The 16,999-nt window shown below is 44.0% G+C and overlaps 1 protein-coding gene across 3 annotated transcripts in view; it reads left to right on the top strand.

Moving 5' to 3' along the window:
- The first annotated feature begins 502 nt into the window (after nucleotides 1-502).
- Nucleotides 503-16,999, top strand: part of lmx1bb (LIM homeobox transcription factor 1, beta b) — a 44,691-nt gene continuing 28,194 nt past the window's right edge. The window contains exons 1-3 of one of the 3 annotated variants that reach the window (XM_084550876.1): nucleotides 503-802; nucleotides 985-1,245; nucleotides 1,728-1,914. In XM_084550876.1, the coding sequence (XP_084407002.1) occupies nucleotides 1,107-1,245; nucleotides 1,728-1,914 (326 nt within the window). In that variant the 5' untranslated portion in view covers nucleotides 503-802; nucleotides 985-1,106. The other 2 variants (XM_084550877.1, XM_084550875.1) reach the window with 2 other exon arrangements.

Here is a 16,999-nt window from a genome sequence, read left to right as displayed (position 1 = left end):
CTTCAAAATAGAGCTGTTAGTATTATTATTATTATTTATTATTATAATTATTAATATTTATTACTGACGGTAATCCATGGCTGCTAGAGGCCACCTCAGTGTTGGACAGACCGCTGTTATCACCACTGATCGCCAGGTGCATCAGCTGAAAGGAACAATACACAAAAGAACATGCTCCAAGAAACACACACAGAGAATCTGTTTCTTCCCCAACACTCATGGACATATATGATTTATAATTTACATGCGCATATAATATCACGCTTTAATATTTGTAAGTAAATCTCTGCTTAATTTTAACATTTATTTATTTATTTATTTATTTATTTTTCCAAAACGCGTGTCACTTATTACGCTCCAAATGATCGCATTGTGTTCGTCTTATTCTTATTATATCATCTTCAGTCGGTCTCCTTTACCGTCGCCTCTCCATGCGTTTCGTTATTGGACTGTGTAAAGCGCACTGTACTCTGCTCCAATAGCATCCCAATGGCAGTGAATGGGGGAATGAAAAAAGTGTAGCCATGCATGCAGGAGTGGGAGGATCCACTCGCCTCAATCTCGATCTCAGACTTTTGCAGCGACAGGAGCACAACCAACCAACCGTCTCTGTTACTTCCAAAGAGTTACTGCCGGGACATCTACAAACGCACTCTTCTATCTTTGGATTTGTTGACAACTTTTACTTCTGTTTCCTCTTCCTTGGCGAGGCCGAAGACATATTTCTCCCCCCCTCCCCGGCTTTCTCCTTTCGGCTTGGGGACGAGAAGATAAAGCTCCCTCGCTCCTCTAATCATAACAGGTGACTGTTGAGAGAGTTTTCCACGTTTGTTGTTTGCTTTCTGTTTCTCCGCGCGTCTCTGACACATCAGGGATGTGTGTTAGCTTTGACTGACTTTACCTTTTAACTGTCGCGAACATCAAGGTCGCCATCTAGATAAGTTTTATTTTTCCTTTTCCTCCCCTCCGTCCTCCGAGCTGCAGGCTGTGTGTCACACGGAGCTCGGACGGTTTCAACAGGTTTCCAGCTCGCCCCCTCGCCCTCCTTCCTCCAGACAAGCTTTTGTGTGCCCGGGATTTTTCTTGACCACTCTGATCGTATTCTTATGGATATTGCAACAGGTCTGGTGTCACTGGAGCGCCTCTCCGCGGGAGAACAGCTCGAGACTTGCATCATGCTGGACGGCATAAAAATTGAAGATCATCCCCTGCGATCGGGACAAGCCACGCTCGGAGTCATGCTCGGTGAGTGATCTATTTTATTTTATTTATTTTATTCCTGTGCCAGCACACCTCTGCAAATTAACCGGAACTGTGAACACAGGTCGAACAATAGACTCTTACTGAAGTGTGGATGTTATTATTTTTGCATGTTGTTTAATTCCTGACATGCTGTCTCAGGTTTTTCACGTGCAAAACCTACTAAAATGTCACATTGATGCGTAAAAATGGATAAACCAACACATCCAGTTATAGGGTTTATAGTTTTAATTGCATGTCATTGACAAGAACGTGTAACGACTGAGTAAGAGTAATCTACAGGTCTTATTAAACAGAAACAGAATTTTTTTTTCCATATTAAGACATCAATATATTTCTTCTTTCATCCACTGCGTTGGCCTCTAACGTATCTGAGGTGATCTGACGTTGCAGTCCTCGATTCCGGCCTTCTCTCTTCTTATTTTCTGTCCCTCCTGACGGGCCCCGTGTCCTCTGCCGTTCTGCAGGCTCCGAGTGTCATCACAGATCCGTGTGTGAGGGATGCCAGCGTCCCATCTCCGACCGCTTCTTGATGAGAGTCAACGATTCCTCATGGCACGAGGAGTGTTTGCAGTGCACCGTGTGTCAACAGCCTCTCACCACCAGCTGTTACTTCAGAGAAAGGAAACTTTACTGCAAACACGACTACCAACAGTAAGCACAATTTCCGGGAGGGAGTTTCTACTTTCTTTCTCTCTCCCTCTCGTTTCTTTTTTTTTTTTTTTTTTTTTTTTTTTGCATATCTTCAGATTTGCTTTGGTTGGAGTGCAGCGATTTCAAACAGTACATGTGTACGAATGGCGAAGAAGGCCTCTTTACGCAGTCTAAAAAGACACCAGAGAAGTCATTCAGATGTAGAGTCAAGTATGGACTTTTTAAAGATGAAGTCAAAAATATGCAAGTTTGATGTGACAGTTGTCACTGCTTGGAAAGTGGCATTTATTTCCTGTACAAAAATATCAGAATCAAGTTTAACTAAATCAGATTTTATACGGGCCTATTAAAAAAATAACAAATAGATCTTCATACAGAATGGGTGCTAACACTGTATTAGCGGCATTGTGGCCCACGATATTTCCACTATTATCTCTGCACAGCGTCTGTATTTACAACAACAACAAAAAAAAAAAAAATCACACTCAGGCCCGAGAATGCGCAGGCGTGCAACTCTCGGCTTTTATTCCGAGCCGTCATATATATATTTTTTCTGGTTGAATCATGTGGCCTTTTCCAATCACCGCCAACCGCTTCAAATTCACACAAAATATGGAAAACGCACTTTCATTTCTTTAAAGACTCCGAGCCCGGCTTAGACTTATTTTCCGATCAGCTCTCTTGTATTCTGTAAACCACTCGCCCTGATGTGCCTTAAATACCAGAATTAGATTTCTTTATTTGAGCGCTTCACATATATATGTATGTATGTTTTTATTTTATCTATTTTTATATTTTATTATTTTACTTCTTGTCGTTTTTTTATTTTAGTTTTACGTTTAGCTTTTTGCTGATTTATCTATTTATTTATCATACCATGCGAGACATGGGAACAATTTGACGGTTAGTGAAAAACAAAACGCTCATTTTACTCCACGGTAAATTAAACCTACCTGCAGCTAATAATTAAAAGCGTAGCCGTTTGCGCAGGCGCGGGACACGCGCGCACAGCAGCACGGAAATTAAGTTTGAATTTAGCAAAAAAAATTATAATTTTGTGTTAAATTGGAATTTTGAAAATAAGTTGTGGTCGAAAATGCAAAAAAAATAATAATAATAATTTCGTCAGCAACACAATGAACGAAATACAACATTATTAATATAACAATTTACTAATAATTATTTTATTATTTAGACCTAAATTGTCTAAATATAATAATGCGGAAATTGTCCTCTTGTTCTTATTTTATTATAGTAAAATGCAATATTTTTGTATTCTAATTAAGACCCATGGTGAGTTTTAAATTTTTAAATTAAGATTAAGTTAGATTTTCCCATGAAAAACATTGTTGCCATGGCAGCCATTCATCCTGAATAAGGGTAAATTAGTAAATTGAATTATCACTTAAAACTAGCAGAGTTGGCAGATATATTGAAACAAATACTTGGGGCTCAGTAACACAAGTATTACAATACCGAGGGTCTGTGTCTGGCCTGTGAGGACCCCGGGGTTCCCTGTGTTTCTCATCGCATGAACGCTTTTCATGCTTGTCACTAAATTTTCAGCTTTTTGTGTCCGGCCTTTTTAACAATTCTACTTCGATTACCGGCACATTATGGCTCTCTGCTAGATACCTTGCAAGCAACAAAGAGTTACATCTATTGCCATGCGTGCCATTCATCCAGCTCGGTGACAGGAGCGTAGTCGGCTGATAACAATGGAAAATTCATAGCAGTAACTAGGGGATACCAGAGTCACGGCGTCACGGCTCAGAGGTGGCTGGAAGTTGAGACAGACCAGCAGAGAGAGGGATCTCTTTCTCATGCCTGTTGCAGCGACGTCCGTTTGTAGCTTTGAAAAATTTGTTCGGCGTGTGAAAAGAGACGAAGGTACAGAGACACATGTACAGAGACAGAAATGATCTATGCGTGGCTCCCAAATAATAGACTTTCTTGACATTTTGCGTCTGCTGTGCTCCTGAGGGACCATATTTTGACATGTAACAGACCATTTCTGCTGTTCTTTGCGTGGTAGTTTGAATGCTGTGAGCTTGTGTGGCAAGTCCCTTCACTCCAGCCAAACACAACAAGCTGCTGGGCGCCGTCCTGCTCTCACACACTATTATTTATCACATCTTTTAATTCTTCTCCCACCTTTTTTCCTCTCATCTTGTTTTTTTTTTTCTTTTTTCTCATTTTTAACCCCTCCCAGGTTGACTTAGCCGGTGAGGCTCTCCATCTCGCCGGCACAAGTATCGCCTTTTTTATTTTTTGTTGTTTGTTCCATTTGCATTGATGGCATACTTAGAGATGTAATTGGCACCTTTTTGACTTTTATGACACTCATTTAAGATGCATTTGTCAGCCCACAAACTGCTCTGGGCTGTTCAGAGAGCTCCTAGCCTTACAGAGGTCTGCGTGCCTAATTACATAGAGCAACTGATTCATGTCCCGTAATCAGCTCTCGCTAGCCATAATAAATCAAGGAATTGGCAAGCCGTCTTTTTTCACACCTTTGGAACAGGTTTAAGTGCAGACGGGGGGAAAACAATTGTGGACCGTGTTATTAAAACTCCCACCAACACAGTCCAACACATCTTCCTTCATATGGTGTAATTATATATTAACAAGATTGGATTTTAGTAGCGTTTTTTCCACATATGTTTGACTGTTGTCTGCCTTTTTTTTTTCGTCACACATCGGACCTGCGTTTTTCATCCTTTATTTCAAATGAAATAATTATTTCTTTGAACGAGGAAAGTATTGAAATTTAGGGTTCAAAATATCTCAAATTTACTCATTTTATTCAGAAGGAAAGACACTATTATATACATTTTAGAAGTTTAGAAATTATAAATAATGGTATCACTGAAGGCAGAGCTGTCAGTTGGATGAGAGCCGAGGCCGTAGAGGAGGAACGAGCTTGAACGAGACGGGCGGTATGTAAAAGGCAGAGTGGAATTACACCATTCCGAGAGAGTTTGTTGTGCCCTGGTGTTTGGAGGTCAATTATACATCATTAGAAAGAGGGAGACCTTTTCCCCAGAGGGATCTTTCCTCTAACCAAGCAGATGCTTTGAAAGGAGCCATGTAATAAGGCCTATCACTTGACCAAATTGTTGGACAACACCCCTGTAATGGACTGCCTTGTTAGAAACTGCCATGGGCTCCATCTACACAACATAACATTAACTAACTATATTATACACCGTGCTGCCTACTTTTGGGTCCTGCTGATGCATAAAAACCTTGCATTCCGCTGTGGATTTTTTTATTTTATTTTTTTCCTCCACGCTCTATAAAGTTTTACTGTCTAGCAAAAATGTTATTTTAGAATGTTTCATTTGTAACTTATCCAAAAATCTTCTTACTCACGTGCCGTAAGCAAAATGAAATTCAGGTCACGGTGGTATGAGTAGTAGAAAAAACACGGCAGCGATGAAGCCATAAAAGCAGAGCTCCCAGAACCTGTCTCACCTCCCCGTGCACGCCGGACGATCCCCCGGTGTGCTGAGAGGTGCTTTTTAGAACTGTTTGGAGTGCCCTCCTGTGAAATTGTTGTTTTTTAATTAGCTGTGCTTGGGACGCTGCAGCAGTGTGCGCCGGATAGATGCTGACGGCTGGGTTTCTGTGTTAGCTCACCCGGTGTGTGTGTGTGTGTTTTGCACACCCGAGGACACTCCCGCGTGGCCTGGCACTTTGCGAACACTCGTACGCACACCCAAAAGGAAAGAAAAAAAAGAAAAAGAAAACACTAGGATGTACTTTGTGTTGTTGTCAACCCAGCTGGGTAGTTTTGCAGTTAATTAAAGACTGTCCTCAATCCAGCTAAAGCGTTTCAGAGGCAGATCTGTGGGTTCCTTTGTGGAAGTCGAACTTTTAGCTTTACACTTTTTTTTTGTTTTATTTTATTATTTTCCCTAAAAAGGATGAAAACAGGTCTTTAGCCACTGCTCTTGGGTAAATAAAAGAGGACTTCTACAGAGAGACAAATCTAATGTTAGAAACACAAAGCTGGATAATATTGCTTCAGCTTGCTGGGATTTTTAGTGCTCGGCATGGAGCTAGCTGGAGCTGGCCCCGTTCCTCTGTAAGGAAGTATTGGGTTTTATGTCAACATGGCTCGGCCTGTCCCAGCAGCATACTAGGATGCATCATCTGTCATCTCATGGTTTGCTAACTGTGCCCCCCCTCCACTGTACCCCACCCACCCAACACATTAAGACCCATTAAAAGACCTGTTGGAGTGAGCATTTGTTTGCATCTGTAGCTCAGGCTGGTTCCCATAAACATCTTGTATTTTTTACACGTTGCTCTTTCATAAACGATGACGCTGTTATCTCTGTAGCTGTCAGTAAATCTCAAGTGCGAGCATTATTTGATTAAATCAGGTGATTTCATTAAGGCTTGCGTTTGTGAGTGTATTTCCGCTGTGCGTTTTAAATGAGCGGGCGCGGAGTGTGTGGCGAGAGGTGCTGGGGGTGTGCTGTGTGTGTGCAGCAGCAGCTGGAACACAAAGCACTTTGCAGGACGCTATGGGAAGCCACAGAGGCTCAGCCACGGTAATGCCCATCACCACTTTAGAGGCCAGACTGGTGGCGAGGGATGTGGAAAGAGGTCTCTGTGGCTTTGTGTGGGGGAGCTGTTGTGCATGGGAGGAGAAGGATCTGCAGAGGGATCTGCCTGGTGTGCTCACATTACACTGGATGATAGCAGAGGGGTGCAGAGGAACTCAAGCATGCAATTTGTTGGTAGCCACAATTTAACCTCATCTCCTAAAGCCGGCTGTTAGGCAGCCAGTGGGACATGTCAGTCAATCGGGAATGCTAATCAGTGACGGTAGAGAGAAAGCCCTCGGCCTCGGCGTTGCAGTGATTTTCATTACTGGCTCTGAGTCCTCGGGCCTTCAGGTTTATTTTCACAGCATGACAACTCTTCATAACAAAACGCAACGCAACCACAAACCATTAAATGCAATTTACAAATTAGATTTTTGGCTAAATCTGTGAAATACTGTAATAGATTTCTTAAAGTGGCCGGCCGAGAAATACACGCACTCAGCAAATGTTTTCAGTGCTGATTTGCCAGATCACATGTTCCAATCAGGATGGTGACATTTTTCAGCGCCTGGACTTTTCCTGCGCCAAAATTATTCTTTCTCTAATATCATTTACTGTGGATCAGTGAAAGTGTAACTAACTTATTCCTGCACGTTTGCAGGTACCTCCAATTAAATTTCAGCCCTGTTTGTCTGCTTCTATGGTTTGGAAACAGCCCACACTTGTTTCTTGAGGCGGCCCGGTCGAACGTGCATGAGAAATTGAGACATGGCCTCTGCTGCTGGCTCGCAGTATCGCTGCTGGCCCCAACTGTGTATATGTGATCCCACTCTGGAATGTTTTTCCAACACGTAGGCTTTTCACAGATACACTAGAGAGGACTGGCATCATAGTGGCAAGTGCTGCATTCAGACTGTTGTGTGCCCAAGGCTTACTCTCACACTCACGTCACACATTCTAGCTCTACATGGGAATGGGCAGAGCAGTGTGTTTGTCTACATACACCCCGGGTTTTTGTGAGGGTGTGGGCGCATGTGTATGTACACTTGCTTCCTCCCTGTGCCCCTTTTTCTTTCTTTGTCTCTAATCTAAGCTCTTTCAGTTTCTTCGATTTCGCTCTCCGTGTTGTGAAAACTACATTTCAGCGCCTCAGCGTAGATTTTTGCCCAGATGCGTCAAAAAGCATCTAAACACATTTCTTTATCTTTTTTTATTTAACCCCTTTAATCTTCATCAAATGAGATTAGCCCCCAAATACCCGGTATTCCTGCCCAAAGTGACTGACAGAGATTTGCACTTTTATCATTAAGTGTGACACTAAGCTGGTTGGAGCTTTGTCTTGAATGGAGGGTCTGACGGAAACGGGGGCTCCTAATCCTTTTATTTGTGTCAGGCCCAGAAAGAGGGAAGAATGGGGCCGTGGTGGGATGGGGCTGCAGAATGCCATGGCCCTTAGTCCCCTCCAGACCCGGCCTCCACAGCCAAGTGAGCATGAGACTCATCTTATGTGGTCTATGCACTCGAGCAGACACACACACACAGGCACACACACACACACACACATCAATGCGTCTACTGGATAGTATATTTACATGTTTACACAACCACACACCCTCAATCTCAACACCGTGTTGTGGTCAAATGCATACAGCGTGTCCACCACTTTATGCACACAATCATAGATAGATCCACACATGTGCCGTCATTGCAGACAGTGTACCTGCTCACAGTCACATGTGTCCGTCTGCATGGATTGCGGTAGCTGGAGGTTCAGTCTAGGATGAGATTAATAAAGTTTGCCGGTTCCCTGGTCGAGGTCCAACACGAGGCTTTTGTCTGCAGCCCACATCGGGTTGTGGGGCTTCGGCTCCTTTTGTGTGTGCACCCTTGCGGTAATCCATCTCCAGCGGGAGTCCCCTGGGGCACTTTATTTACTCATTCAACTGTTTGGAAGTCTGTTAGACTGCAGATCAGATGCAGTGAGACCAATGTGATTACTTTAACCAGCACTTGCAGATTCCTGCCCAGCATCTCCTCTCACCCTGAGCCGGTGCGCTCTGCAGGTGGGAGGGAAGCTCCACACTGGCTCATCCTTCTCTGCCTGTCCTGTTTACCAGCCTGGTTTCAGGGCCTGTCCAATATTCTCCGTTATGAAAATTCTGCATTAGGTGTTCAGCCTCCTGTGCCCACACAAACTGTAGAGCTGGTAATTCATTTATTATCCTCGCGTATCAGCGTTTGCTATTTTTTCCCCTTGCATCTCAAAAATGCAAGTTCCAAAACTAGTGGCTTACTGAAGTTTTGCATTTGTCAGGTCTGTCTCTCAGCACATCATCATGCAGCGCCATAGCAAGTGTGTTGTCATAGTGTAAAAACTAACATCTATGTTTTATTGCAAACAATGAAATGGATTTGGTTATCCATCCATCAACATAAACCCAGAGCTATGTATTTGGGGCTAACCTCCATGTTAAACCACTGCAGGCTGTCAGGCTTTCTGAATTTACTCTCCATCTCTTCCCCTTGGCGTGGCTGGGGAGTCTGGTTGCGAGCAGCTGCCAGGACCAGCATCTACAGCGAGAGCTCCCCAAACTCGCTGTTTAGAACCAGCCGCTGATTGGTGATGGCTGTCTTGGCAAGAAAAATAACCCCGTATGAAAACAGTGCAGATTGGATTTCTATGCGTCTGACTCACTCCCGTCCTCTCTGACCGGCCCCCCCACGGCAAGCCAGCATGATTTGTGCATGAGGTCTCGTGACCCATGGAAGCTTCAAAAAGCAGCGAGGGGAAATATTTGGATGATCCTGATGGGGGAGTGGAGACGTGGGAGGGAAGCGAAGATGATGGGGGCTTGGTAAGAGCAGGGCTGAGCGCTGTAAGGCAAGGCAGATGTGGAGAATCTGCAGTGCAGACATGATGACAGGGGAGTGTGTGTGGAGAAGATGACTGCCCGTACCGGGCTCTCGGGCCCCCCCACACTCCGGCACCCAACACGACCCCGAGTGTCCCATTTGGAGACAGACGCTGTGTCCTGCATGAAAAGGTGTCAAACAGTAGAGGTAACTGTGCACTGCGGGTCGGAAAGAGTTGCAATAGAAGAAGTATTTTATCATCGGTACCATGCCATGATACTGATCGTCTGTACCCCACCCCCCTGCTGTATACCCCCGATCACTTCTCCTCTCCCTTTACCTTTCCTCTGCTGGCTGGATATTAATATTTCCCAGAAAGCTGCTACAATACGTCTTCTCGGGAAATTCCACGTCTCCCGAACACTGCAAAATGATCTGGTGTCTATGAAACGAACGGATAAAGGGCTAAAACATAAAAAAAATAAAAAAAATTCAAAGTGGTTTTTGTGCATGTGTGATTTTATAGTGCTGTCTGAGTAGAGATTTCTGTATGGTTGCCTTGATAAGAAAAATGTGTTGCTGCAGGGGAAGGCTCAGTTGTTTGCACTGTTCGTCTAAAGTATTGTTTGATTCCACCTCTTGGGCTCAATGCACATTGTTTATGCACAGAAGTTGCCTCTGGGAGCAGCTCATTGGAAACCCCGTTGAACAGAAATAGCCGTAGAAGGCTGAGCCTCAATGCAGTCCCAACCTCAGCAGTTAAAAAAGCAAACCTGTGGTCTGAGTCAGCCCCAGTCAGTCTTTGGTCTCTTTTGCTTGTCGCTGCCTCCTCCTGAGAGTGGGTGTGTTGACTGACCCCCTGGGTGTCTGTCTGCCTTAACACTGGCCCTGCAGGCCCGACATCGCAGGGGTGCGCCGTCCCAGACCCATGCCGGCGTTGTGCTCTGAAACCAGAGCTCCGTCGCTGTGTTGTGATCCCAGCTGGAAAGACAGCTCTGGTTCTGAGCGGAGCCCTCTCGCAGCGTGCAGCCGGGGTCACCGGTGGCCTCTCAACCTTCAACGTTCATCACTCCACTGTGCTCCTGCGCAGCACCGACGAGGACTGCATTATTTATTGATTCGGAGTCTTCGCTTCTTCTAAGGTTGTGCCTCGCAACAAATATCAGAAGTGAAGTTTTCATGAAGCCATGTTATCCATTACATCTAGCCCGAGAAGTTAAACAACTCAAAATGTTTGGTCTGTCTGCGAAATTCTCAAGATGAATGTGTCACATGACCCAGAATGTCAGTAATATCTGTCAGTGAAAATACAATGAGGCCGTCATCTGTTATGTCCATTCTGGATGGTTTCACTCTTAGACTTTAATATGTAAAGTAACCAGAAAATCTGCTTCTAGGAAAAATGCCACTTTGAGTGTTTGCGGTATGAAACGTGTCTTCATGTCTGTGTTTTTGCAGTTTCTTAGTACTGCCTGTTTATCTCGTGGTATCTGATAGGTTCCAGCTCTACTGTGCTTTTAATCGTGCATTCTTATGTGAAAGTGTTCGCGTCTGTCTGTGCGGCCGCGTGTTTGTGTGCGCTGCGTGCCCGCTTGCATGCGCGCACTGGGTCTGTCACTCAGCCAAGCGTTGGACATGCTGTTGGCAGGCAACGCAGGCTGTGGATTCTGCTTTTGGTCGTGGTGCTTTGGAGGCAGAAAGCGGTGCGTGCCACCCAAACCACCAGCCGCTCGCCCCCCTTCTCTATCATCAGCCGAGCAGCCCCTCTCCCTGCTCTCCTTGCTCTCCTTTTCCTGGGCCCCAGAATCTGGGCTGTGGCCTGTGGATGAGTGCTACATCCTGGCTGTCAGCACAGGGGTTAGCTGGGGATTGGCCTGTGGTGGAAGTGCAGTATCAGGGCCTGTCTGTCAGCTCCTCGTTCCACTTCCTCCCACTCCTCAACGCAGGCTGCAGTCGGTGGCACAAACATACGTTGAGCTGTGACTGAGTCAGATCTCTGGCTTGAAAATGAAAGGATCACCCTCAGAATAGGCATATTCATAGCGCTGCCAATGAAAAGGGGCTGTTTAAGTGCTCGGGTGTTGTGTTTTTAAACAGACCGCGAAAGCTTTGACAGATGGTTTACTATTTCACCTGGTATTTCATTTCAGGTACTTTCAACTGTTGCTTTCTGACTTCCGAGGAACGACCACTCACCCACAACGTGTATTTGCATACAGTTACAGCAAGCATTCTTTTTTTTTTTTCAAAACACCAGTCAGATTGATAAATGCTTATAAAATGTGATTTATTTTATAAATCCTGCCGGTTGTATATTTTCAGACAAGATTCTGATTTTGTGCATATATATTATCTGATACACACACAGGTACATGCATGCTTAGACACACTCGGACACACATCTGTACTGCACATGGCTGCAGACAGGCCTACACATGTCAGAGGATTTGTGACTATAATCAGATTAATTGGTCCATCTCTCCTTGGAAACATCACATACACACATGAAGGCCTCTGGTAGCTTTCAGCTGGATGCTGCTTACAAAAACCAGAAGCCAGGCAGCAGGCGCAAGGTCGGAGAGGTCACAGCACGCTCTCTGGCATCAGCATCTCTTTATGGCTTACATGTTTGAAAAATTATTACAGCACTTACTGCCTTGTTCTGTTTGACAGAGAAGGACTTTCTATCGGTTCCTCTCGAGAGTTCCAGCTTATTTAGGCTGCACTTTCTTTTAGTTAAATTTGACACAGAGAGACTTTTTTTTTTTCACAACATAAACATGAAGGTTAGTGTTGCTTGGCAGAAGCCTCAACCTCTTCAAAGACGGTGGCAAAACACGCTTGGCCTTTGCAACGAATATTATAAGTACATTAACCATAATCCTTATTAACATTCTCCAAGCTGCATGCAGGTTCAGTGCCTCAGTATGTTTTTCTTGTTGCCCACAAATATGTCTATGTGAGGGACTATCTACACACATGCTGCCATTCATGATTTTATTATAGGTTTTAGCCTCACCACAATTTATACATAGGAATAAGTAATGCCCGCTGTCTCTCCTTCTCCTTTTCAAAATGTGCAACCTCCTATAAACTACATATACTTCTGTTTGTGTGTAACATAATAATCATTATTATGTCTAGTGTGCAGCTCAAGGTCATCATTACTGACAGACAACAGTGTTAAGAGCCATGTCATGTAATGCACCATGGGCCAGTGATTACTTCTGCAGCTGAGTAGCCGTACACGGGGAAAAAACTATGGTGTAACTCAGGTCAATTAATAACACAGAAAGTGCAATTACATGCCGAGTGGGTTATAAAACCAGAATAATGTTCAGTGTTAAAAAAAAAAAAAAAAAGAAAGAAGGCGAAGCAATGGATAAATAACAGAAACAGCTGATTGTAATGTTTAAACAGCTGAAAAGACTTGCCAGAACTAATGATGACACATCAAAATAGCTTAAAGACGTGGATAAAATGTTTAAAAGTCATCCAAAGGTAATTGTCAAATGGCTGGAATAGCTTGTAGTGACGGATTGCAACGTGAATTAGTTAGCCAAAAATGACAAATGGTTTAATTGTCTTAAAGTAAGAATTAAATGGTTGAAAATCAAGGTTTTGTCATTCAAAGTAGTATGTAAACATAGATGAAGCCTCTATAGTGTCACCTGTATGAAGCTGTCCATAACCATCTTGGCAGTACCTTACTCTGCGTAACTCTGGGCAACTGCAAAAAATGGGCAAATGGATGGAACGTGAGTGGAGCTGAGCCAGGTGTGGTTGTGCGTAATTTTAACCCCTTGACACCTGAATTGATATTTCAATTATATAAAGAAATTAATTATTTGTGTTTTTGCTTACCACTCCGACCGGTCCTACGAGAAACTAGTGCTTGCAAAAGGTTCCTAGGTATTTCTTGAATGTGCACAAACCGACATTGGAGGATTACATGCGTTATTTCGGCTGCAGTCTGAGCGGAAACAGTGCGTCGCGAATTTGCGACGCTCGGCGACAAGGGGTTAAATCTTAATACAATTTATATAAAAATCCATACTCGTAGAACGTGAAAATTAACTGCCACATGTTTTGTTTCTGCTGTAAATTTGGACATTTTAACGTGGAGGTCTTTAGGCACTGACTCGCTTTTGGGATCAGCATCAAGTGGCCATTTGAGGAACTGCAGTTTTTTGTGATCCAGTGTTGGCTGTATGTTTCAGCTTGAAAGCAACATAATACAAAGGCAAATTCAACCAAACCGACTCAAACATTGACCGCTCAGTTGCAAGAACAAACACTGTTGTATACACTTCGGTGTCAAATAAGTGTGACGGCAAATGTGAGCATGAGTATCCTGACAGGCTGTGTGCTGACAAAAAATGTTGGGAGCCACTGCTTGAGGGGGTAGAAATATGATATTTATGCACTGACTTCCACCCAAAACCAATGGCAGGAGACTAGCTGTTTAGATTTACGTTCATGTCGTTTATCTTATCCAGCTCCAATTATCAGTGGGATGAGGTTTACCAAACCACAAACAGATATTGTTAGGTGAGCTGTCGGTCTTGAATAGACGAAATTAACCTTCGCATACTTCTACGTGATTGTCCAAATTTTCTGTCTGCCGCCTCTGCCTCATGTGGTACACCCCGCTCTGCTGGCACTTAAACAGCAACCCATAAAAACGTATTTTGCAAATACTGTTTCACCCTGCACTGTTTTTTTCACACATTCTGGCGCTAATAAGGTCTGACACACCCTAAACAACCACCCTCTCAAAGAGTACATCTAGTGTGGAGTGGCGGTTTGGTGTCCAGGGGAAGCCTGTGGTTCTGGAGCCAGAGAAGGAGTCGTGCCCTGCTGTCCCACAGAGATGACAGGAAGATAAGAAAGAGAAGTGGCCTCTCCACACAAAAACATCCCACCAGGAACTAACCTGACCCGGGGCAGAGATGGAAGGCTCCTGGACTTATGTCAAAAGCTATCCTCGCTGGAAGAAAGTGCACGGGAAAAAAAAAAACATTTACTTCTTCATCAAAATGAGGATTCCTTGAACAATGTTGACTAGGGCCATTAGTCATGCAGAAGCCTTCAGAATCCACAGTTAGATGTTCTTGCGGTTTCAGAATATCCATATCAAGTTTATACTACGACAACATGCCTCTCTATGTCACAACTTTGGCTTTGTGACATGCCTTCTCCTAACCAACAGCCGCAGAAATAACGGGGGAAGAAAAACTAAGTACAAGCGACAGACTCTTGGCAGACGCAGCCCCTGCAGTTATAACTTAGAAAACCGCTCATAGTTTGCAATATTTGAGAAGGCGAAAAGAAAAGGTAGCCATTTCTCCTAGACGATGCGTAATGAGGGAACCGTGGGGAAGGAGAAACAGCGAGCGGTTTCTGGAAGCGGCACTAACACAGGGATCAGCGGCATTAAAAGAGATTTACACCCCCAGCTCTTAAACAGTTTTCTTTTGCTCAATGGTTCCTCTTTTACAGATATTTCAAGGAAGTAATAAACTGCACTGACAAGCGTTCGAGTGGCTTTGAAACATCCCTCATGGGCAACAGAGCTCCATCATTTCTATCACAGCGCCTTGGCTGCGTGTCGTTATTTCTGCAGAAGTCGGCCTGTTTCTGTGCGTTAACGGCATTTGGCCTCGTATGGATGTTACGATCAGCTTGTTGTTGTTTATATCAAAGAAATGTTGCGTAACTAACTATAGTGCATCAAGCATCATGGCCTCCCTAGGGGTAAGTCAGTTGTGAGTGGTGCTTTTGTTGTGCGGTTTAAGCCTACAGACTGTTTTTTCCTGACGGTGAAGTTCTTTTGAAGCTGTCTGCATGGTCCAGAATGAGGCCCTGCACAGTGTAAGATGTCATACTCCCACTGTGCTGACCAACATGCTCTGTGTTCCTTGATGTGCCTATAACATTTAATGGTACTTTGGCAAATGCTAATGGAAACTCTTACTTTGCCTAGTAATCACATTTCATTCCCCCCCTTCTCTGGTTGCCCCCTTTTTTAATTTACCGTAATTATTAGTTTGCATCTTTGAAATATTTAAGTTTGAACGCATGGCTGAGAGAGATGAGTGGAAGAAAAAGGCATTACCTGCTAATTATTAAGATTAAGATACGGGATAAATAAACCAGAACGAAAGGGAACATTTGTCTCTCGTAAGACATGGTTCCACATGTTCGGTCGACCCCACAGCGGGGACGTCTGCAGTCTGTGGCTGTCACAGCAGAATGTCGCAGTGTCCCTTTGGACCAGTGTTGGCGAGGTACCGAGGAGGGGGAGGAGGGGGATGAGGAGGAGGGAGGGGAAGGTCATGCTGTGGCACGTACGTGTCTCAGTGTGGGATGAGGAAACATCTCGACCTCGCGCAGGTTCAAGAAAATACGGCCTGCTTCTGATTAGTCACTCTGATCCACAGTGATAAACAATTCCTGTGGTCTCGTGCTCACAGAGACATCACTGGCAGCGACTGAGTGTTCACGGGTGGTTTGTGTGTTTGAACGTATGCTCAGACATGCAGGGGTGGAGCGTGTACTTTTTGGGGGGTGGGTTTATAACCAGTTTCCACAATTAAGATCGGTATCTTATCAAAAATAGCATGAATTTATGCTTATTTTGTTGGATATGGACGTAATTTATATTTGCACAAGCTTGAAATGGAGTGATGTGATGTTCCTACGGCCTAAGAATGACATCAGAGTTGTAATTTTCGCTCCAAAACATAAGGGTTTGTGGCTATTTTATTAACTACAGCAAGACATGTCACATGTTTAAATAGTTTAATAAAAAGAAAAAAAGACATGCACAATATCTTTCCAGGCCAAATCTTCCTCCCACAATAGTCCAAAACCATGGCCAGAGGGTGATGGAGAAGCTTTAAAACATTTCACTTGGAGAGTCTGTTGTCCTCTTTGCCCTTGCTGGTAACTGGCAAGTTTATCTGTTGCTGTACTTCCGTGCAGATGCCTGGCATCGAGCCTCGAGGTGATAAAAACGTCTTCAGGAGGTAAGTGTTTACGGTGAGGATACATAAGGTTAGCAGGATCAAAGCTTCGCTGAAAGGGCATTAAGCAAAGAAACAGGACTAATAAACAAAACAGTCAGTTCGTCATACCGTCAGATTTATGACATGTAGAAACCATGTCAGGGAGAGGCTGATTTCTGTCAGGATGTTCTTTACTGCTGTGAAAAACAGTCCAAAAGAACAGGCCTGTTGAATAAAGAGAACAATAGCTGCGAGAAAGAAGGGGAATCATTTGAGATTTCATACTGCGAGTAAATGCAGGCGATATTTTTTGGATCTCTTTCTTGTCCGGGATGGAAATGAGTCGCTAATTGGATGAAAAGTGTGTTTTCATTCTCAGTGAATTTTTTTTGGGGTTCACTGGGGGGGAAAGTGTTCAGCAGGCCTCCGTCTGTCTTACGAGGAAAAGTATTTCAGTATTTGTGTGTGACTCAGCTTGGGCTGCCTCTGGTGCTTGTCGATGGGGAATGGCTGATTGAGTTGACTGTTTTAGCTGAGTGTGTTCAGAAACCTACCCGGCCCAAACTTCAGAGCCAGATTACACAGAGGGAAAAGTAAACAGGCATGCATTGATCAGCCACAACATTATAACCACTGACAGGAGAAGTAAATAACATACAGTAG

The sequence above is a fragment of the Chelon labrosus genome, assembly GCF_963514085.1.
Source record: "Chelon labrosus genome assembly, chromosome: 9".
In the NCBI taxonomy this organism is placed as follows: Eukaryota; Metazoa; Chordata; class Actinopteri; order Mugiliformes; family Mugilidae; genus Chelon; species Chelon labrosus.
The sequence above is the reverse complement of the archived record's forward strand: the minus strand, read 5'-3'. Positions and strand labels throughout refer to the sequence as shown.